The 23,632-nt window shown below is 36.3% G+C and overlaps 2 protein-coding genes across 4 annotated transcripts in view; one reads left to right on the top strand and one right to left on the bottom strand.

Annotated features, from left to right (window-relative positions):
* LOC136257307 (cystatin-A-like) overlaps positions 1 to 22,580 on the top strand; it is a 215,893-nt gene extending 193,313 nt beyond the window's left edge. The window contains exons 1-4 of one of the 3 annotated variants that reach the window (XR_010701899.1): positions 16,046 to 16,575; positions 18,249 to 18,648; positions 22,075 to 22,176; positions 22,236 to 22,580. Coding sequence is in view for 2 of the 3 variants with exons in the window: in XM_066050424.1 (XP_065906496.1) it covers positions 20,202 to 20,309; positions 22,075 to 22,176; positions 22,236 to 22,337 (312 nt within the window). In the remaining variant the exon portion in view is untranslated. Of the gene's footprint in view, positions 1 to 16,045; positions 16,576 to 18,248; positions 18,649 to 19,958; positions 20,310 to 22,074; positions 22,177 to 22,235 lie in introns of those variants that run through there. The other 2 variants (XM_066050424.1, XM_066050425.1) reach the window with 2 other exon arrangements.
* Positions 22,581 to 22,749: 169 nt separating this feature from the next.
* LOC136257308 (cystatin-B-like) lies at positions 22,750 to 23,377 on the bottom strand. The gene is made up of 3 exons (XM_066050426.1): positions 23,233 to 23,377; positions 23,056 to 23,157; positions 22,750 to 22,950 (listed from the first exon to the last, which is right to left on the bottom strand). The coding sequence occupies exons 1-3, from the start codon at positions 23,308 to 23,310 to the stop codon at positions 22,843 to 22,845; spliced, it is 288 nt and encodes a 95-aa protein (XP_065906498.1). The 5' UTR covers positions 23,311 to 23,377; the 3' UTR covers positions 22,750 to 22,842.
* Between the last annotated feature and the right edge of the window lie 255 nt (positions 23,378 to 23,632).

Below are 23,632 nucleotides of genomic sequence, written 5' to 3'. Positions count from 1 at the left end.
TAAATGTGTGACCTCTGGTATGGGTAGTGGGTGAAAAAGTAAAAAGTCAGAATAGCCTATATCATACTTATCATGTAGCATATTGTAGACAACAATCATGTCACCTCTGTAATGTCTATAATGTAATGATGGCAAGTTAAATACTTTCAATCGTTCTTCATAATCAAGATTTCTTATAGATTTGATCATTCTAGTGACTTTCTGCTAGATTTTGGATGTCTATTTTATAGTAAGATATCCAAATCAAGTTACCATATTCTAAAATAGGATGCACTAATGATTTGTATGGACATGTAAAAGAATCTGCAGAAATATTCAAAAAGGTCTGTTTAATAAGGCCAAGAAGTCTATTAGCTTTGTTAACCACTGCCGAACACTGACTATAAAACTTGAGATTGCAATCAATTAACACCCCCAAATCTTTTTCCTCATTTACCTTAACAATGTCCATCCCATCCATCTTATAACAATATCTTGAAATAAACTGGCCTTTGGTTCACCTTGGTTTCAGGTGAATTTGTAATAAATGCTAGTAAAATGTGCATATTTTCGTGAATTTTATAAGCTGGCCTGACATAAAGTTTAGTAATTTAATCAGAAGTATGTGAGGAGGGAGGGGGAGGGGGGCATTTACCCCAAATTCCCCATCCTGGATCTGCCATTGCAAGCAGACACTATTTTAATCATCGCTGAAACAGAGAAGGTTGGAAGCGTGCAAGTGAGTCCAATGGTTTTGGATTGAAAAGCACACTGACTTGACTTTTTTGGGTATATGGGTGCATGGCTACTAAAATACCTCCTGATTGTTGAAAAACAATGTCAGAACAGCTATCTAAATGGCAGTGCATGGTGCTTTACTGAAGCCCCAGTAAGGCCACATGCATAAACCTCATTATCAGTTCTCATACTTAGTCCTAGCTACACTCAGATTGGAAGGGCGGATTTTTATTTACTTTTTATTATCTGGATAGCTGAATTAGGTAACTAAAATGACTTAGAATGCAAATTTCCACTACTACTACTACCACTACCACTACCACTTGGATTATCTTAGCTTGATAGACCCTTGTACATAGTACTTGGTCTTGGATGGCAAAGATTGCACTTTCACTATGTAGTGAGCAATGCAGCCAACGAAAATTTCTTGCTGTGTTAATGTCAGACGATTGTGCCCAAGTAGAGAGTTGGGCACAATCGTCTGACTCAACCACCCTGTAGAGAGTTCAAACAAGTCATGCTGTTGAGAGATCAGCTAGAAGAATTCACTTTGTAGAGAGTTCAGCTACAAAATACTACCCTGTGGAGGATTCAGCTATGAAAAGATCACCCTGGAGAGGAAATGAGCTGCAAACAAGTTAACCTGTAGAGAAATTGGCTAGAAGAAGTCACCTTGTAGAGAGTTTAGACACAAAGAAACTACCCTTTAAAGAATTAAAGAAACTACCCTTTAAAGAGTTCAGCTACTAACAAATCACCCAGTAGAGAGTTCAGCTACAAAACATCATCCTGTAGAGAGTTTGGCTACAAACAAACCACCGAGCAGGGATCTTTACTACAAGCAAATCACCTTGTAGGGAGTTCAGCTACAAATAAACTACCCTGTAGAGAGTTCAGCTACAAAGGAACCGTCCCGTACAGAGTTCAGCTAGAAACAAGTCACCCAATAGAGGGATCAGCTAGAAACAAGTCACCCTGTAGAGAGTTCAGCTCCAAATGTGTAGATAGTTCAGCTACGAAAAGGTCACCCTGTAGAGAGTTCAGCTACGTATGAAAAGATCACCCTAGAAAGAGTTCAGCTTGAAAAAAGTCACCCAGTAGAGAGAGAGATCATCTAGAAAAGTCACTTTATAGAAAGTTCAGCTGCAAAAAAATTCTGTAGAGATTTCAGCCACAAACAGTTTACTCTGTAGAGATATCAACTTGAAACAAGTCACCCAGTAGAAAGATCAGCTAGAAACAAGTCACCCTGTAGAGAGATCAGCTAGAAGAAGTCACAGAGTTCAGTTACAAACAAATCATCCTGTAGAGAGTTAATTTATTTTAAAAAATCACCCTGTAGAGAGTTCAGCTGCAAACAAAACACCCTGTACAGAGATCAGCTTGAAACTATACACAATGTAGGGAGTTCAGCTACAAGCAAATCACCCTGTAGAGATCTAGAGTTCAAGCTACTCTGTAGAGAGATCAGCTACAAGCAAATCACCCTGTAGAGAGATCAGCTAAAAAAAGTCACCCAGTAGAGACTTCAGCTACAAATAAATCAACGTGTAGAGAGTTCAGTGGTGAACAGATCACCCTGTAGAGGGTTCAGCTAGATACAAGTCACCCTGCAGAGAGATCAGCTAGAAGGAGTCACCTTGTAGAGAGATCAGCTAGAAACAAGTAACCTTGTAGAAAGTTTAGCTACAAAGAAATCATCCTGTAGAGAGTTCAGCTACAAACAAATCACCCTACAGAGTTCAGCTGCAAACAAATTACCCTGTAGCTAGAGTTCAAAAGTCACTCTGCAGAGAGATCAGCTAGAAGACGTCACCTTGTAGAGAGTTCAGCTCCAATAAACCCACTCTGTAGAGGGTTCAGTTACAAATAAGTTACCCTATAGAGATTAGCTAGAAAGAAGCCTGTAGAAAGCTCCGCTACAATCAAATTGCCTCGCAGAGAGTTCAGCTACAAACAAACCACTTTATAGTGAGATGAGCTAGAAACAATTAAGTCACCTTGTAGAGAGTTCAGCTACAAAGAAACCATCCTGTAGATAGTTCAGCTATATACATTTCAAGTCACCCAGTAGAGAGATCAGCTGCAAAAAAATATCCTGTTGGGAATAATTGGCATGTAATAAATATATGTATATAATTTGTATAATTACTAATAAAATCAAAAATAGTTGAAGTATTAAAAATCTTCTTAAAGTTCTTTTCTTCTTCCTGTGGTAAAGAAATAACAGATGGTTTTAAAAGCCCCAAAGCCAGCCATAGGCTGGCTTTGCAGTATACAAATACAAAAAGAAGTGATATCTAATCAAAAACAGCCAAGCTGTAAAAAAAGGTTCGGGTCTTGGCACAAAATTCACCTGAATTCTCGTTATTAAAATTTTTACTTTTAACCTACCATCACAGCTATTTCTTGGCCACCACCTTGGATTTCACATCTTTTTTCACCATGGCCATTTTGGGGGCCGAACCTTTTTTTACAGCTTGGCTGCTTTTGATTAGATAATCTCTGCTAGAAGGCCAGACATTGTTATTGAAGATTATAACCTCCGGAATGGGATTATTGTATTGTATGTTGCTTTTCCAGCAGATATTAATTATTATTGCTAAGGAGCAGGAGAAAGTATTACTAATGAATTACCAACAATTGTGGCTGGAGCTTGAGAAACTGTGGAATGTCAAGTTTACCATCATTCCTATTGTTATTGGAGCACTTGGCTCATTTATGTCCAATTTACCATCAAATTTAAATTACCTGGATATCATACTGCTCAACCTCTTGTAAAAGCAGCTCTCCTGGGATCAACTCACATCCTGCACATGCAAAGTTATAGACCTCCATGAGCTCGGATAGATCTCTGAAATCTAGAACTTAACCAGTATATATATTTTTGTATGTGTCACAGTGAATTTGATCAACAATAATTAATTACTTACTTACAAGTTACAATTAGCTACATATCTACAAATAATAATTACATGGGGTATAGCTATAAAGAGTACAAGTTATAACTAATTAAAAGGAGCTGGAATGTTTGAACATTTGGCCGGGAAGAGGGGCAACAGAAATAAAAAGTGCAAAGATTATAGTATTTACAAAATGATTCCAAAAATAATACTTGAGTTTGAATTGATAGTTTGGAGGGATTGGGATGGGTCAATTAGTGGTAAACTGTTCCATGATGTGGATATACAGTAGAAGTAGGAATTCATTATTTATACTGTTAGTAGATGCTGAGTGTCATATTCCTGAGTTGTATCCTGTTGATCTTGTGGGTCCAGAGATAAATTCTACTACGTTGAACTTTTCAGATGGAAATTTTACTGGCTTTATAAAGAACACAAGTTTAAGGAAAATTAGAAAATTTAAGTTCAATTAGGGATCATAGAAAAAAAAGTAGGGAAACAAGGGAGGTCACCTACACCTGCAGATATACTAGTGAACATTTAATCCCTAATTCAGTCTTGGTCTTGGGGTATAGAATGGATAGGGATTAAATGTTCACTAGTGTATCTGCAGGTGTAGGCGACCTCCCTTGTTTCCCTACTTTTTTGAACGTGTGCCCTATAGCTATCAGAAAGTGCAGTGGCGCTTTCAGCTATGTTAAGCACGTTACACAGAGTGCTACAGACAAAAAACAGTAGAAGAAGTACCTCTGCAACAATCCAGTAACCTCAAAAATACGACGGTTCGTGCACCCTCAACTATCAGCGGCCATTACGCTTCACTTTCAGCTATGTTCAGCCCATTACACAGCATTACAAATAAAGAACAGTGCCGGTTAGAATTGTCTCTGGGATTCAGTCCATTCACCACAGAAAATACGGACGATTCCCATTTACAAACATACTGTAGGAAGCCATGCATCGCGCTACCACGAATGGACACCTTGGGCTGTCAGCAAAAAGAAATGGGGCACAAAATAGGACAAATGTAAGTCCATTATGCGTGCATTGTAGGTGGGGACTATTCTACGGAACGGAACGGAACGGAACGGAACGGAACGGAACGGAACGGAACGGAATGATGGACTAAACTACGGAACGGAACGCTTTCTCAAATTGAAGCTTGCAACTTACCATTGCTGAAACTGCCCTTACGAGTTATCAGTGGCACCTCCAGTGGGTGATTAAACATAAGATAAAAAGAATTAAAGTATCGATTGTGGGTTCTTGTTGGTTGTCATTAGTAACGAAGTATTAATTGTGGGATGAGCTGTATCAGCGATGTTCATCCTTGGTTCATCTACGGATATACCAAGAAGGGAACTTTATGTGAGCTGGTTTGCTCATTTTGACTTTAGAAAACAGTCTGGGCCGGCTTTTCAAGTCATATGTCAGTGTACAAATAAAGCAAGCAGGAAGACACTGGTAACAGGAAAGAGCCAGCTGAATTAAAACTTGAAGAATTTTGTGCAGTTTGAGAGGAGCAAATATTTTGGCAGATCACAAAGGGGCTATATTCTGCGAACATCACTGAATTGTATGCATGGAGTTATTAACAGCCAGTGCAGTGGACTAATGCTGTATTCAATAGTGAACTGATTTTTTTCTGTTGCACAAATTCAAGGATGTGTCTGACTGCTAGCCTTGAATCAGGCCAAATGCCAAAACTCCAAGATCAACCAAATCTTAATTATAAGCCTAGCTATGCATGTGAAACCATGCCCATAGCCACCAGGCAAATGTGATTTGGACCAGGATGTGTGTGTAATTTCAATGTATCTAGTCAGACCGGAAATGGAACACTCACATTAATTACATACCACCTAAGAATCCTAGGATTTCTTAAGTGTAACATTTCACATGCTACACTTCAAACAAAACAGGTTAAATCTGTTCATCTATTTTCAAGTGATTCCCAGTCCAGCTGCATGGTCCATGAAATTATAGTGGTATTGTATTTGTTACAGTGTGGGCTGCTCTGTGTTGGACCTACTCTAGAGTTGAGATTTCAAGGTAGACTGCCAATGTACCAACACTGTTGTAGCATATTTAAGTGGAGGACAAATGAATACAGTAATGCTAGATTATTTAAGTATACAAATTTTTCATAATGAAATTGATATCCCATTTTGATTTGTACCTCCACTTTGCAACATATTCAAGAAGTTACCACCCTTTTAATCTCCAACCGCTGTCATTAAATAATCAAGATCTCACCAGTCCTTGTTTTTTTTCCATCTACAATTTTGCTTTGGAACAATAATTATCTAAAGGCTCTAATTCATATTTAGTATTTAAATCTGTAATTCACCTTGTTGTGGTTTTACTAGTTTTATTCTTCATTTCCTTTGAAGTTGTACAGTATAGGTAAACAAAGATAAATTTTCTCTCCCATCTTATTCTAGGACTGAGAAAAATTTAATTATTTGTATACAGGCTCAAAATTGAGAAAATATAAAGCAAGTGAATTAATGTTATACAGTCAGTTTGCTTTTGGATATTTAATGTCTCCAACTGTAACAAAAATTCAATGAATCCATGCATGCATCTCATCACTGGTTGTGTGAACATTCTGCAAGTGATACCTCACTCAATCAATCATATAATTATTCTGTTTATTAGACTGAATAAAGTCATGATCACCTAGACTTTTCCTGTCACCAGTAACTTTCTAGTTAATTTCTCTGTGGATATTAATTACGTTCTGAAACTGAAGAAATTGAGTGGTCTTCTAAACTATTTATCTTGTCAAGATCACCAGAAACAACTGACATCCCATCAGCTACTGTATTGTAGTAACAAAACTTGCCTTGGTCATGCAATAAATGAATTGAAGAGACCTGCTTGATATATCAGGTAATAGAACAATGCACTGCATGAAACAGCTATTAATATTTTATTATTATCCTATTCCATTTCCTGGAAGTTCCACTGATGAATGCAACTTCAGCAATGATAGCGGCTAGACAAGCTGTAAGTTTTGATTCAGAAAGCATTCCATTCTGTAAAATAGACCCCATCCTGGATTCAACTCACTACTCAGGCTAAGATATCTGACATTATGTAGTCCACTATTCTGTTAATGAATCATTGATGTTCACACAATATAGCCTCCTTGAGGTATCTGAATGTTTGCTCCTCACACACTGCACAAAATTCCTTTAGATTCTGTTTAGCCTGACAGAGTTGATTCAGCTTGTCACCATACTTGTTTCCTTTGTAGTGTAGCTACATACTGCCAGATTTATGCCTATTAGAAAGGCTAAGTCCCAGATTGTACATTCTAAAGTCAAAGTAAGCAAAAACAACTCACATATTAGCAAAAACAAGTCATGCATTAAGTCCCCTACTCGATACATCCGAAGATAAACAGCAAGAACCCACAATCGATCCTTAAGTTCGTTTTATCTTTCTTGGGGGTACATTTGTTTACCAGCTGGAAGTGCCACCGATAACTTGTACAGCAATGGTAAGCTGCAAGCTTCAATTTGAGAAAGCATTCCGTTCCGTAGTTTAGTCCATCATTCCGTTCTGTTCCGTTCCGTTCCGTAGAATAGACCCCACCTGCATTGTACATACTGTGGTATGCCAAAAGGCACATCTCGGGATGAAGCGACATCAAACAGTGAAAAAATCAAGCCCATAGCCTTAGCCGTTATTGAGTTACGCTTGCCTGAAGGAATCAGGTGGGCAGGCAGGCAGGCAGGCAGTAAAAAAATTCCATTGGATAATTTTTTTTTAAATTTCATAACTATTTATTGGAAGCCTTTAGGATTATACTGAAGGCACTTTTGGGCCTGGTTATGCCTAACCAATAGTGCCAAGGTACCAGGATGAAGTTGTGAAGCTGGTTTTTTGGTGAATTTTTTGGCTATGAAAACCCAAATCTCCATGAACCCTAATATGTAGTACTACCATACTGTATGATAATGTCAGCTAGCTACGTAAATCATAAGTATACGTGAATGGAAAAAGGTTTCAGTTTCAAAAGCCTTTCTTCGTAGTTACTGGTGTAATGATTAAGAATATACTTGGTTGTCCTCTTTTGCACTCTTTCTAGCTTTCGATGCTGGTTCCATTGTAATTGGCTGAGTTGATTCTATACTATGTACACATGTGCTTTGCAGTCCATTAGCTTAAAGGTAGCTAGTCCATTAGTAGTCCAGATGCCAGTCCATTAGACGCCGATCCATTAGATGCCAGTCCATTAGTAGTCCAGATGATTCATTAGCAGCCATTAAAAGCAGCCATTAAAAGGTATTGGCTAAAGGGCAGCCAGTTCTGGCATAGCACAGTATAATATGCCAGTGACTGCAAATTTAGAATGTATATAGGAGAAATCATTAATATAGCTAGTTACAGTAGTTAGACAGATTTGTAAAAAATCATGCATGGCTTTATGTACAAGCTGCACGTACAAGATCAACTATCTGTTATGCCATCAGCACAATCCTTTTGTGATAAGAAGGCCAAAGACCAGTTATTGAGGATTGTTGTCTTAGTTTGTGAGACTCCTCTCACTCACCTCACTGTTCAAGGTAAATTTTTGGGTTCAGCCAGATAGGAGGCATCTTGTTGAGGGGTAGCTCACAAGTTGGGGACTATCTGAGAAATTCAATTATAGTCTAAATCCATTAAATATTTAGAAATCCTGAACTCTATAATCAACTTCCAATATGGTTATTTTCATTTCTGTCCATTTGCACATTAATTAAAAGAATTTTGAGCCATTCGAGGGCAGCAACTAAAACACAACCATGAGTTTATGGTGAAGATAAGACTTTCAGATGATGTCTACATTGTAGGTAGACTATTTGGAATAATTAGCACTGAATATGTGACTGGGCCTGCGAAAACAGGGCATGTGGGCACAAACTACACCCCATTACTCTACAGGTCTTATCTCAGTACTGGAACAGTATATTTCCATTCTGTAACTTGCATCATGATGCCAATTAAATTCGTACTAAGAGCTGAAAATTGCAGTGCCATAGCATAATGGTACAATACGTTATGAGGGATGAAACTTCAGAAAAGTAGGCAAAAATCATGTGCCCACATGCCCTGTTTTTGCAGACCCAGTCACATATAGTGAAAAAGCATAATATACTCCTTTCAAGGCTTCTCTGCATGGTCCCTGTTCAATTTCCTGCACAAGTATTAGGAATGAGAATGCCAGTGGAACATTTTTAAATTAAATTTAATATTGTATTTGTAAGTATCTATTGAAATACAGGTAAGTATTGAAATAATATTGGGACTCTCATACACAGTTTTGGATTTTTAATGTTGTGAGCTACCCCTTGCATCTTGTAGAACATGAAACAACTTATTGGTTGGTTATCACCCTGGACAGTTTTCCCTTTTGTTGAGCAAATTGTACAGTAACACAGACAACTTCAGGGAAACATCTCCATGCAAGCCTAGTCTTTCCCTTTCAATTTAGATAGCTAGCTATAGGGCTTCATCAGACACATTGTCCACTGCAGTCGACCTGTGTCACTGCATGGCACATCTAATCTGACACTAAGTGCACTTTGTGTGATTCCAATCAACAGACAGCAATAACTGTTTTATGGACTGGATTCTTTCGGTAAAGAATTTAGATAGGAAAGTCAACTATCACCATAATACTGTAATCTGCCTAATTCCTTCTCTATGGCAGTTGAGGACTAGTATATTGTTCTACCTTCACAACTTTAAATCTCCATCAGCTTATTTACAGTACTGCAGTATTCATGAGTACCAGGTCTCAATCAATTTTGGTGTAAAGAGCCGGGTAGATACATACCTAGACACGGTGAAATGACAGTAAGTTCTACTTTCACGTTTCCATGAGTTGAGGTGAATATAAATCAACGTATACCATTACTAAATATTTTTATTGCTATATACTCTCCATATATTAAACTTTTATCAACCATGTTTTTTCTCATAATTGAGTCCACTGCCACTGCTCAGTTACAATTGATACTGGTATCATGTAAAATACATTATTACTGTATCATATATAACAGTGTTTACATGTACTTATTATATTAATATTTATTAGTCTAAGAGGTGTACAATTATCTAGATATATTCGATTATCGAGATATCATAAGACTTATCGAGATAAGGATGATAGGTTTATTAATGTAAACTTCCGTAATTATTTACATACCTGATGGTGTAGGTACCTCCAACTCTCTTACCACTTGGGAACTGTGTTAAGAATAACATTTTTCACTTTATTGCAGTCTTAAAATTGAAATTTGCTCACTTTACTGATTACAATTATATTGGCAGCTTACTAAAATAAATAACTGTTTCAGCTATTGAGACATGTTAGATAATCGAGATAAGTTCAAAGAAAATATTGAGATATATCTAAATTAGTCATCGCACACCTTTAATATTTATGTACAAGTGATCTACTGTTATTACAGTATATAATAATATTGATTCACAGATTAAAAATAATCATCCAGTATCTTATTAAATAGTATACAAACATATGCACGTTTGTTTCTACATGTATGTGAAGCTATGTACCATGCAAATGGTTATATTATTTGATGAAAATTTTACACAATATGTGAACAGCTACACACAAAATACAATCAACTGAAATGAAGGATGCATTATATTATAGTACTAAGTTATAAAAGTAGTTTTAATACAATAACAAAATTATTTGCTTATTCCAATAAATGGTTCTTGAAACTCTTTGTAATTATAATCAACTTCTGGTACAACATTAACTGGTTGAATGGATTGCTGTTGGTGAGCGTTTGCATGCCAAATATTTAATAAGGATTTTGAAGCAATAATGGTGCTCATTTTTGCAAAACATCTTGAGTTTTTAAGCAATGCCCTTTTCAGATGTATCAGTATTAACACATGCTAGATGGAGCATGGATAATGATAATGCAACTGATATTTCAACTGCAACTGATTATGCAGTTACAACAAGAGACATGGCAAACACTGTATGAAGGTTCGACAAAGGTAAAAGCTCTATTGCATTGTTTTCAACAGTTTTGAATGGTGAGCACTTCACATGTAGCCATATCAGTACTTCAAACATAATAATGCTGATTGTCAAATTGGTAGTTCTATCCAGCACTGATATATCAAAGAAAATAGCTCTCATCAGAAGCAGTAAGCAAGTCCAGTAATGAAATTTGATTTTGTATGGACCTTGATAGGCATCCAGTAGTGGCTTGAAGTAGTTGACTACCTTAAAGTATGACAATTGCTTAGTAAAAATCAATACAACTATAAACAATACTAATACTAAGAAGAGGATGAGACAAGCTATAAACAGTATAGTAAACTTCACTCCAAACAGTGGTACACTGGTATCCACAGACCACACTAGCGTAGTGTGGTTAATGGGTAGGTGAGTGATTGAGGTGTAGGAAAACAAGACATTTGATACAGTTAGTAATACTTTAGTATAGGACAATAGGAATAGTGTAGCGAGTACGGGTAGAGCTCTAAGTGTAGTGAGTCTCTGCATTGTAGTGGAGTATCGACTTGTTATGATGAGTAATGTAGCAATGAAGCTGAGGTAAATTGGGAACACTAACTGTAGCCACATTTTAGCATAGTCATTCATCCCATTGTAAAAACACATTTCTATTCCTAAATCAAGATTAACAAGTGAAATAAAGGTGTATGTTAGTGATCTTCTTGTGGAATAAAACAACATGGTTGAAACCAATAATATTTTTGTAGAATAAAAAGCTGTTTATTTTCCCATTGGTTGTTGTAAGATCAAGGAGAAACATTAAAATAACTAGCAAAAGTCCTGATATTCCAAGAGGTATAATGATCAACAAAATTTAATAGATATTGGGGCAATGTTTACACTGAGATGAACCAAACACTGTACTCAGACTATGTTGACATTGTCCACACAGCGCACCGGACCTGTTAAACTGACATTGTGAGTCAGGGGTGGATAGGTTAAGTTGTGATGATTTATGTAGACAGTAGTCAAATGGACAATGTAGGGAGACATGGCTGTAGTGTGAGTTGTTGATAGTATGAGCAGATATCCAAGTGTTAGCAGGACGTGGTATAGTTTGAATATCACAAGTAGTTAGTGAAGGTATATGTAATGAGAGGATGGAATCACAATATCCTTGTGGATGTAGTGAGAATCCTATAAGACAAGGTCTTAATAGTACTGTATATGTGACTGGATTTTGGAAAAACGATCCAAATCGCACATTAGAAGTTTCGAGATAAACGGTTTTAAAGAATTGAAGCCAGCATATCTCTCCAAGGATAGCAAGCACGCGTATGAAATTTACACAAAAGATGCATCAATCTGCTACCTTTCAGGCCACTTCCAGTATAGTACTTGTAGCTGCTTGTAGAGTTTCCCGCCAAATAAGATAGAAAATCTGAGCAGTTGGACGAGCGAAGTAGTATCACGAGTGCTCACAAAGGGGTGGAGGGTGGCAGGGTGGGGGGTGGAGGGTGGCGGGGTGGGGGGTGGAGGGGAGGGAAAGGGATTGACCTCAAAATGGAGGCAGATCACGATTGGAGTCCAGACACGAGATTACAGTGCTGTGCTGGCTCCTTAGTGGCTGATATGTAGCAAAATCAACAGAGAAAACGCCTGGCCAACATTATAAGGCTGTCCACCAGTAAACCACTGATTCTTTCCAAGCCAGGACCTTCACAAGACCTGAAACCACCATTTGAGCACTCCACACCACCCAGAAAAGACATCTGTTAAAACTAGCCTCGAGTAGTTTGAGTAGTACTGAGGGTCAAAACTAGTAGTACGATAGTGTAGCTATCCACTGGTGGTGTTAGTTTGATTTTGCCTGATGTGCGATTTGGATCGGTTTTGTAAAATCTGGTCACATATGTTTCTAACCAGCTGAAATGTATTGATAATTACTGTGAAATAACTGATAGGCTTATGTAATACACACCAATGTTTACTTGCGTGTAAGTTACACTTTTACATTCATGTAATAGTAATTATTGATGTTTAATTGGCTTTTTATAGCTACCACATACAAATGATGAGCTGTATTTTGCAATAACATTCTCCATTGCCACTGTTGTAAAGTTTGTATATGTGACGGGATTTGCGAAAAGGTACCTTTTCCACACATTTGACATACCAGCAAACAAAATGATGTAACACTTGCCTGCTTATACTGTTTAACTTGCTCTAAGCATCAAAATGTAGCTAGATGCTGTAGCTACATTCATCGAAACTTTCAAGCAATTATATGTCATGATTAAAAAGTTATGAAGCTTTAAAGGTCAAAAAATGGGTCAAATTTTGTCTGTGAAAAAGGTACCTTTTCGCAAATCCGGTCACATATTTTGAATCGGTCAGTAAAAGGTTGACAGCCACTTGCTGTCCAGGAAATACAGTCCCAATTTTATCTTGACTGCAGTTGTATGCTTCACTGCTATTGCATAAGCAAACACATTTTTTGAGCATGTATTCAGAAATGTATATGTAATGTACAAATCTTTCATTTACTTGAAGAGGTGTGAGCTGTGAAGAAAATGCTGAATTTGAACTCCACTCTCAGTCTCACCATCTAGTTTTAACGTTTGTTATACTATACGACTCATTGGTATTAAATGAATAGTTTTACTTCTTATTAGCTAGAAATTCACTGTCAAGATTATATTTATCACTGAGGTATTGAAAAGGGCAATTAACAATGGGATAAGTTGGTACATCATAGTCTACTACATGTGTGAGACTATATTTATATTTCGAGAGAAGTTAAGTGTTACGTTTTCTTTTAAATATATTTCAGCAGTGCTGAAACAAGTCATTAGATTGTTATAAATCTCAATGCATCTATGAAATGCAATATGACCACTTGTTGTTGCAATAAGTTTTTGAGCAATGCTGTCTTCAATGGTCATTCCTTCTACAGTTAAATTAATTCGGTGCAAACTTAAAGCAGTTGATAGAGCAACAAGATGAGATATTGTTAGGTTTCTAATCAAGACTGCTACTAGGTGCTCGTGCTGGTAAAAACTTTTATTGTGATGGAATTCAAAGCAATTATTTGGCTGAAAGTGCATCTAGTAATAAACACTAAAGGACGAAACTCTGCAGTAGTTGTGTTGTACTTTTTCTCACTAAACAAAATTAGTATTAATACCCCTTTAGCGTAATGTTCTGAGGTTTGGTTAAATTTTACAAAATTACAATCGATAAGCTTTATTTCATTTGCTTTTTCTTTATTCATGCAATCATTGAATTCTAAATATATTGTAGGAGTTAACCACTCAAGAAGAGTGATTTGGTACCATCTACTATCACTAAAGGTGCATTCCATCACAGATATCAAACTATATCCAGAGCAAGCATTACTGGTTATGTGCAGAACTGGACCATTCGTAAAGTTTGAATGCCTTAAAGTGAAATTTAAATTGACAGAAGTGTTTTGTAATTTCAATACCATTGCAGTAAAAGAGTTTGAATGAATATAAATCTTCAGATGATGAACACTAATGTGTGTAACACTTTGTTGCTGAATATGAAGGTTATAATAGTGTATTGTCATGTTTGGGGCTAGTATGTTAAACAATGATAAGTTTTGCAATATATTAATGAAAACCAGACCAGCTTGACTGCTGTAAGTCAGTGAATGAAAATGTAAAATAGTAATGGAAGTACTATTGAGTGCAAGTAAACTTGTTACATTTGAATTTGTATATGACTGACTGTAGACATTACCACACTCCTTCATCACAATATTAGCAATAACAATGTTACTAGTACCAACCACTACAATACCAGCAGGTGAAGTACACTTAATAATACTATTGATTACCTCATTGGTTCTGTTTCCAATAAGTGATAAATTACTAACATGTTGTATGATCAAGTCAGTATTAAGATAATATTGTCCTGGTAGGAAGTGTAGTTGAGTGTGAGAGGTGAAGTATTTGTTGGTATTGTTGAGGTAGTGTTGTAGGGTGTAAGTGTTGTTATTGGTAGTGTAGTGATCATCAGGCATCACATTATAGACACTAGAAGATGTTGTGTGGAACAGGCATACAGTTAGCAACAGCAGTTGGCAAATCATGATCACTCTACTTTGAAGAACAGTATGTAACAATTTCAGATCCTGAAGCTGTAGTAAAGGTTGTATGTATCTTTAACAATGCTTACACAGTCATAAGAACTTATGTACATGCACAGTAAGTATTAGATACGTACTCAAATGTGATAAATGTATATACATAATTATTCAGATGTACCATATAAATCAATACTTCTCCTACTTACTTTGTTTAGGTAGTGTACATACAAACAGATATGAGGAAAATTCCAATGCTGCAGTCTCACTGTATTATGTATGAGCTGAGTTTTGAGTGTGTTTGTTTTCTTTTTATGTGTGCTGGGTTGTTAGTTACTTTGGGCAAAACGAAAATAACATTGCATTGTGCTATATTGAACATGTTAACTCAATTTCATAAGTTTTGGTTCAAATACCAAACATTGAAATAAATAGTTTGTATAAATTATTTCATTTTTATATTGTTACAAAACAAACAATAACTGCAGTAATTCACGCTTTCAACATTATGAGCAAAAACAGTATGTAGGTACTCAATTATCCAAAGTCTATCAGGGAGTATATAGACTGTGGAATAAGCCATTGTTATTGCATAGTTACAAGGCACAGTACATGTAGCAATATTGAGCTAACGAAACATATAGGTTATACCTTCCAGCTTTTTGGGAATAAGTATATTTTAACGTAGCAAAAATATACACAGACTGTATCTGCACTACTTTACATGCATCATTTGTGACCAGGCCTGCAAAAATAGGGCATGTGGGCACAAACTGCACCCCATCACATAACAGGTTATATTGCAGTACTGGAGTAACATATCTGCATTCTTTAACTTATATTCTATATATACCCAATTAAATGGGTAACACGTGCTGAACTTTTCATGGCCATAGCCTACTAGTATCAAAAGTTATGAGCTACGACAGCTTGAAAAATTATGCTAATTTTATGTGATATGTCCTATCTTCACAGGCCCAGTCACATTTTTTGCTATACTGTATGTGCATTGTTCTGATATTCAAGAAGCACAGTGTTTACAATGTACAAAGTGGAAACTAAAGGATATAAGTGATAGGTAAAATACCACTTTCAATGACTTTCACACTGACCTACTTTTAAACAACCTTCATTGTATTCAGCAAAGAGACCAATATTATATGTGCGTGTGCGTGTGCGTGTGCGTGTGCGTGTGTGTGTGTGTGTGTGTGTACTGTGTGTGTGTGTACTGTGTGTGTGTGTGTGTGTGTGTGTGTGTACTGTGTGTGTGTGTGTGTGTGTGTGTGTGTGTGTGTGTGTGTGCGTGTGTGTGTGCTGCCCACCTCCAATTGCAAGTGGTGGCTTGGTAAAACACCACAGAGGATCGGTCCTTTGGGTTTACGTAATGGCAGCAGTCCCTGACCCTGTGGTGGAGACTAGGCAGGGACAGAGTGCCCTAGAGTTGGCCCTGCAAGCCAATAATGGGGTTTAGATCATGCATACATTTCAAGCATACACCGCATTTACTTACATTAAGAAGAACCTAGAAGAGGCTCAGGGCCCTGCTATTGTCTATAACTATAGTCGAAATACAAGGGAAAGAAGATACAAGAAGACACTCAGCATCCCTTGGATAGGTGGGCAAATATAATGTGTCTCCTGTGGGAATGGGGCTGGGAAAAAGAGGATTCAGAAGGTAGAAGGTGTCTGTGTGTGTATGTGTGTAATAGTACAGTATATCACAGCAGGAGCAGAATATCTTAGACTTAGTTATTAACATGAGTCTCTGGTGAAGCTGAGGATGAGTGTCAACTCAGTATTCTAAGACTGCTTTAATATAATTGGTATCTATCCTTGTGAAAGACTTGCAAGTACGTATACATACTTTAATGTAGTATAATGGCTTCATACAGTGTTTACAGCTTCAATTACAAAAACCACTGACACTGAGTAATACTTAATATGCATTTTACTTGTTTGTTGTTTGTAATGAACATTTCATTTTTGTGTTAAAGTTGTTAATTAACACCTTATTGGACTATATGGTATGGGCAATAACTACCATCAAGAGTACATGATAATAGAGTAGGGAGGAGAGTGTCTAACTTCAGTGGATTCACCAAACTCACTGCGCTCAGACCTTGTGAAATCAACTATAGCCACCAAAGCTGACAAATGGCTTGCTCTATGAAGGAGGTTGTAGCACTTCTACTGCTTCAATTAGGAAATATCAACATACAGTCTTCTGTTCACTTAAAGATATTGATTTATTACTAGAAGTTTTATGGATTGAAGTAGGAGGGTTTGAGCGCAGTGTGTTTGTATGGATTATATTGAGAGTTAGACACTCTCCTCCCTCTTCTATTATTATGTACTCTTGCTACCATACAGCTCATTATAATGACTTCACAGTGATGTAAATAATTATATACGTACCAAGCATGATGTTTCATTTTGTTATACATAAATAATTGTCAAGTTGTGCATGGTTCTTTAACTTCTTTTGGCTTCTGATCCAATGTTCTCAACATAAAAGTAGGTAATTACCCTAAACCATACAACCTGAGTGGTTGCACTTCCTAGATCACCTGCTATGTATTTCATCCCATAATGTCTATCTCTGTTTTTAATTTTATCGGCGTGTCTTGCTTTGATCAACTTGTTTACTGTTTGAACTGTGCTGTGTTGGGATCAAAGAGATGATACAACACAGTTAGAACTAATACAGCACACCTAAGCTTTGAAGAGTGTACAATATGGAAATAAATAAAATACACTTTTCACCTTGTCGACTTTACATCCAAAGTACAGGTGTACAATAGACCTAATTTACAGCAGCATGACTAGTGCAGCGACTGTTATTCATGGTTTTCAAAAAAAAGCCATATGAACATCAAGATGAACCAGGAAGAACCGATCAAATTTTTATTCAAGCAATTTATGTGCATATACATACAGCAATCAAATTATTGGTCTTATGTAGGTCTAATATAATTATAGCTTGATGGATTCAGTGCAATGCTATAAAGCAAAATTAACTTCCAAGAAACCAATTAGTAACATTACAGAGGGCTGAACTAGCGAGACATGAGTATTGTTTGTGTATATTACTGCCATTGACTCTTGCCCGCATCTTCACATCAGACCCTTGTTAAAATGAACTATTCTTACTACTCAATCTTCTCTCCACATTCTAAATAGTCTATGTTAAAACTGAAACAATGTGCTTTATAAATAAACAGGTATCATTCATGAGTGTTTTTCTTAGAACTCTACATGTGTACTGATACTATACTAGTTTCAAACAAAACACAAGGAATGATAAATGCATCTTGTTTATCAATGCAATGAGCATTGAAATTGAAGAAATTTAAAACCAAAATGTTATTATGTTGTGTCATATACAAAGAAAACATTACAACTGCTAATATGCGAGCATTTGCTACATGCGTACATGTCATAATGTTTGTATAATTATATAGGTAATGATGATGTTTTCTTTTCTATATATATACATGGCATCAGATGATATTACATGCTTTAGTTTCAGGAAGAAATAGTTGTATAAAATGAATATGACTCAGTCACTACATGCGTAAGAATTATTGTGAACAAGATACTAGATTGATCTGCAGCTATATATGCAGTTATTTTAAAGAATTACTGAGCTTTTCAGTAAGGATGTTGCGATATTCAATGATACTGCTAATAACATCACTGCTCCACTTGACATCTTCTACTGTCTATTACGTGATACCTGATGATCACTACACTACCAATAACAACACTTATACCCTACAACACTACCTCAAAAATACCAACAAATACTTCACCTCTCATACTCAACTATACTTCCTACCAGGACAGTATCATCTTAATACTGACTTCATCATACAACATGTTAGTAAATAAATTTATCACTTATTGGAAACAGAACCAATGAGGTAATCAATAGTGTTATTAAGTGTACTTCACCTGCTGGTATTGTAGTGGTTGGTAGTAATAACATTGTTATTGCTAATATTGTGATGGACGAGTGTGGTAAAAACTATAAATCACTATTAAAGAAACATTCCTTAAAAACTGGCTATGCAACAAATCTCATTAGTTTGGACACTGTAACAATTACAGTGAAGTATTTTTACTCACAGGAATATAAAAGACTCTGTGGCATTAAGTTAGTGAATGTCTGGGGCAACGTATCAATGTCAAATATCACTGCATTCTTTATTGATATATGGTATGGCTCAGAGCCAAATGATTTGGCTTTAAACACAAGAAAGTTGACATAAGGTACTTCAAACCCAATGGCATATCCCATTCAGTATATCCAGTAAGTATCAAACATCATAACACCTATTCTGACCTAATTATTAAATTGGTGAACATTAACTTTATGGACAGATCAGCATTTCGTATGCAGTGTAATCAGTGTTCAGGTTATAGTATGGTGCATGTAAGGAACTGCAACTTTAGCGGCAGAAATTCTAGCTATGCAAACCCAACAGTAAAAATTGAATACAAAATTGCTAAAAGGAATCATACCATCCCACATAAAGTAGTGTTCAAGAACTGTAGTTTTACAAACAATGACTTTCTAGGAATGTTACTGGATATAAGTTATACAGAAAGTACATACACAAACGTAACACAGTTAATGGTCTCTGTCTCTCAGAGTGTTTTTCATAGCAACAAATGTACCAATGTCTTCCAGGTAAATTATGGTAAATACTTAAATCGGTGTACAAAAGATGATGCAGTATTGATATCCTTAACTGATGTAGTGTTGACTAGCCACCATGTCTTTAGTTTGCTACATGGAAAATGTATATCAGCACACATCGAACAGATAATTATATCCAATTGTATTGCCCATTCATCAATACTCACGGTATTATCTAGCAAAATTATCTTTCAAAAGAACAATAAGGTGACAAGAAGTTCGGCTGTAACAGCAATTACAGATGACAGTTTGTAGGAGAATGGTGGTGTCGTTTGGCTTCCGCAAAACAACTGGCGCCTGGACTTCAGAAGTCAGCAGGCACCCCCAAGCGAGCCTTATTTCATGGTTCACGTGATCTAGCTGATAACCATAAAATCTTACAAGGTTACAGTCATGTGGGTTCACGTGATCCGATGAAAGTCATCCCTGACCTTCTCTCCCAAACCACATCTTCCCGGCATGTTCAGCAATAACCCAAGTTATGTCCATGGTACAGTCGAATATGTTAACTGCTGCAAGACTATACCTAGACTATATACAACTCATACATTAATCGATTAGTGGGCGTGGCCCCACGTAAGCTTGCAGACAGAAACGGACACAGTTTCATGCTACAGACTGTACTTACTAATAAATGGGCGTGGCTGAGCGTATGTTTGTAACGCGATAAGTGGGCGTGGCTCACGAAAGAGCTACGCGACTAGCGTTTATAGGTTCCACGTCGTCAAACGATCAATTTCGTTTCTCACGTGATCCAATCCGGGTCAGACCCGGATGACCCGGAGAAAATGTGACCCGGTTGACCCGGATGACCCGACCCGGTTTCAACGCTGCACTCCACCAAAACAAGCAACTTCAGAAATACAATCTATTGCGGACAGAGTGAGTGAAAAAATATACACAATTCTTAGATATAGCTAGCTACTCACGCATACCTAATGGAACCACACACAATCACCACACACAATCACCACACACAATCACCACACATACAGTAGTCACAGTGGAAGTCTAATTATTTAACTTGCTGATGACTTGATCTGTAAATCTAGCTGATGAAATTTGAAATTAATTACTAGCTAATAGTAATAATTATTCACAGCAAGATATGCAGTATATAGCCATATGTGGCTACTGCATATCTTGCTACGTGTAGTAGGCAATGACCTTAAACTCTGAAAAAGACACCTATGAAAGATGATAAAGTAATATTTAATTGTTACCGATTTAGGAAAATTTCCACCTGTCAGATAAAAGATGTTGGAAGATTTTACTGACCAATCTCTTGGAAAATGTTCTGTAGCAACAAGAGTCCATGAGCATCACAAGGTGTCAATTTTATGGGTTCCTGGCAACAATAAAACCTAGCAACAATTTATATGATTGTGTGACCTTCATCAATTTGCATATATACTGTAACTAGAATACGTATAGTTACATCATGACAGTTACTGTAAGATATAGAATCCAAATTGTAAAATGATTGCATTTATATAATGGCAATATATAATTAATAGGCAATATCTGAGTGAACTATTTGGGAAACTGAACTCTATTAACATTGTACGTACGTACATATGTCCATGCAAGCCCATGCCTACAACAGCCTGATAGCCAGCTATGTACATAACACATAGCCTGTCAATTGTCTTTTTGGACAAAGTTAATAATATTATTGTAATGGGTGATTTATAAATGGTAATAGCTGTAGCTATCTTGAAGAAAGGCCATATATATATAAGAATTTCTCACAAAGCAGCTCTGCTTGATTGTACTTTTGTTAGGCATTAATTTATCCATTACTATATGCCTGCTGTACACTGTAGGCAAACACAGTAGTAGAAGCTAACAAGTGTGTGTGTTGAGATTACAAATGTATATAATTATGTAAATCAAACACTTCTGGAACACTATTACATACTATGCTACTGACAATTTTTTTCAGTGAGAATACATAGTCGGGCAATTTGCATTACACCTACAGTGCCATACAATAAACTGTTTGGTTACACTGTAGTAAAGTATGCATTATTTTTATAGCTACGTACGTACATAAAAAAGCTCATGTAAAGTCTATAATACTGGTTAATAATAATTATTTCAAAATGCTTTAAAATTACTGTACACAAATGAGTGGCAAGGAGTAGCACAATGTTAAAGGCTTCAAGACTTTTTCGTGCACCGTGTATGCAGCTATACAGTAGCTATTGAGATGCACATTTCTATCAGTGATAGAGTATGTGTACATTATACAGTGATTCCCCTGAACAGCTATAACTTAATCATGTTTATTATAATCAAATAGCTTGCAGTTCAAAGTGTGAAGCCTTACACTAGTATGTGTTTTTGTGGGCTCAAATTCGTTTGATAACCATTTCCTTGTCTGAACATAATCAATTATTGGCATTTGTGAGGGTTTGCTCAACACACAGAGCTTGCTAAGGATTCAACTGTTACAGTAGCAATTATATACACACTATTTTAGAAGGCACACACAATGACACAACGTCCAAAGGTTACAGTATACTTCATAGGATACTGTATACTTATTATAGTAAACAATTTACATAATAACTGATGCTTGTATTGTAGCCATGCATGTACAATATGCATGTCAAGTAAATGAGTGAAAGTTTGTGTGCTTCAGGTTAAGGTTGATGCAGAGAAAAGACTTGGCAAGCGATTTGCAATGTACAAAGCCATAGATTATGAAACTCAAACTGTTGATGGGCTGAACTTCAAAGTTAAAGTAAGTTTTTCTAATTAATTTATACTTTGACCCACTAACTTATTATTGTACTTTTATAGGTTCAAGTATCACCACAAACACCCTCTTACATTGAACTAGTAGTGTTACGTGATTTGATGGGCAAATACAAATTGATTAAGGTGGAGTCAGTCAACTCCTAGTAAATTCATTTTTACATATCAATAATTTTTGTATATAGCTTCTACCTATAAAGTATACATAATAAAAATGTCAAATACTGTGTATGTATATATGTGTGTCTCAGAGAAGAGTTTGATACAACTTGGTATTTATGAAAAAGTGAACTACGTACTGTAACAGTTACCAAATATGGAATGCTTGCTGGCATAAAAGTAGTAGATACATCTGTACTCGTACACACTCTTTTAAACATTATTACTGTACAAGCATGTGGCTCACATACATGGTTTAATTGTGTCTCGATAACCTTCAACAAAACTATGTACATGTATAAAATGTGTTTGTAGCAGTTTAATTCAAGTTATGTGGTCTTTACGCCTTACATAATCCACTGTCTTTTTGTATTAATTTTGTTCATGTTGCATTGTAAAATTTCTGTTACTACAAGTTAATACATTTTGTACATAATTCAAAGCTTCAACACAACAGATTATATTAAGCAGTGCTATGTTTGTTCTCAAGAGTCTAGGGTTTCTCCATGATGAGGAGCTTAGCAGAAGTCAGAGAATATTGGTCCTCCAAGTTTCGGAAAACAACGAGCTCAGCATTTTGTGGAAAGTCAGTCACTTTTATCTATAGCAACATAGTGGAAATTACATTTTAAAAATCATGTTAAAATAAATAATTGTCACTAGCTCCATAGTGTATGCAAACACAGAATGATGTAGTAATGCTTACAATGATCCTAAAGTTAGTTCCAGCTACCACCTGTGTCTGATACTCAATAGCCTTGTACACTTTAAAAACCATTCCAACCTGTTCCTCAGCAGCTTTTTTCACCTAACATTTAAACAGAAAAATTTTAAATCCTATATTTACCATAAACTGCTGTATTCAGTATGATGGTTTGCTCACCTTATCAGCTATGTCCTGTGTTTCTTGAGTAGCAGGTTTTGGTTCAGACCAAGCACCAGATTTCCTTGCATCACTCATTTTGAGAAAGTACTCTTACACTGTAGGTATGAATACAAGTACTGTATATTAAGTGTCACAAAACTAGTTCTGAGTAGGGATGCGCCGATTTTGCCGGCAAATTTTTTGGAAAAATACGTTGGTAAAAGCAAAGAGCAAAATGCTGGAAAAATAGGTGGAAAATTGGAAAAATGGGCACCAAGGAATGGCAGCTTAGCACATTTTGTATGAAAAAGATCGAGATACTCTAATAGAACAGTCACGCATGGTATTAGCATAATTAGGATAACATGAGCTCATAGGAAATGGTGACAAAAGATCGAGATACTCTAATAGAGCAGTC

The sequence above is a fragment of the Dysidea avara genome, chromosome 6, assembly GCF_963678975.1.
Source record: "Dysidea avara chromosome 6, odDysAvar1.4, whole genome shotgun sequence".
In the NCBI taxonomy this organism is placed as follows: Eukaryota; Metazoa; Porifera; class Demospongiae; order Dictyoceratida; family Dysideidae; genus Dysidea; species Dysidea avara.
Note: the sequence above shows the minus strand (reverse complement) of the source record. Positions and strands in the feature narration are given on the sequence as shown.

What these genes read in the sequence shown, in the direction of transcription:
- LOC136257308 (XM_066050426.1), bottom strand. Translation starts at nt 23,310, where the DNA reads ATGAGTGATGCAAGGAAATCTGGTGCTTGGTCTGAACCAAAACCTGCT. An exon ending in CACAGGACATAGCTGATAAG is followed by an intron (nt 23,158 to 23,232) that starts GTGAGCAAACCA and finishes TTTAAATGTTAG; the next exon opens with GTGAAAAAAGCTGCTGAGGA. An exon ending in GAACTAACTTTAGGATCATT is followed by an intron (nt 22,951 to 23,055) that starts GTAAGCATTACT and finishes ATGTTGCTATAG; the next exon opens with ATAAAAGTGACTGACTTTCC.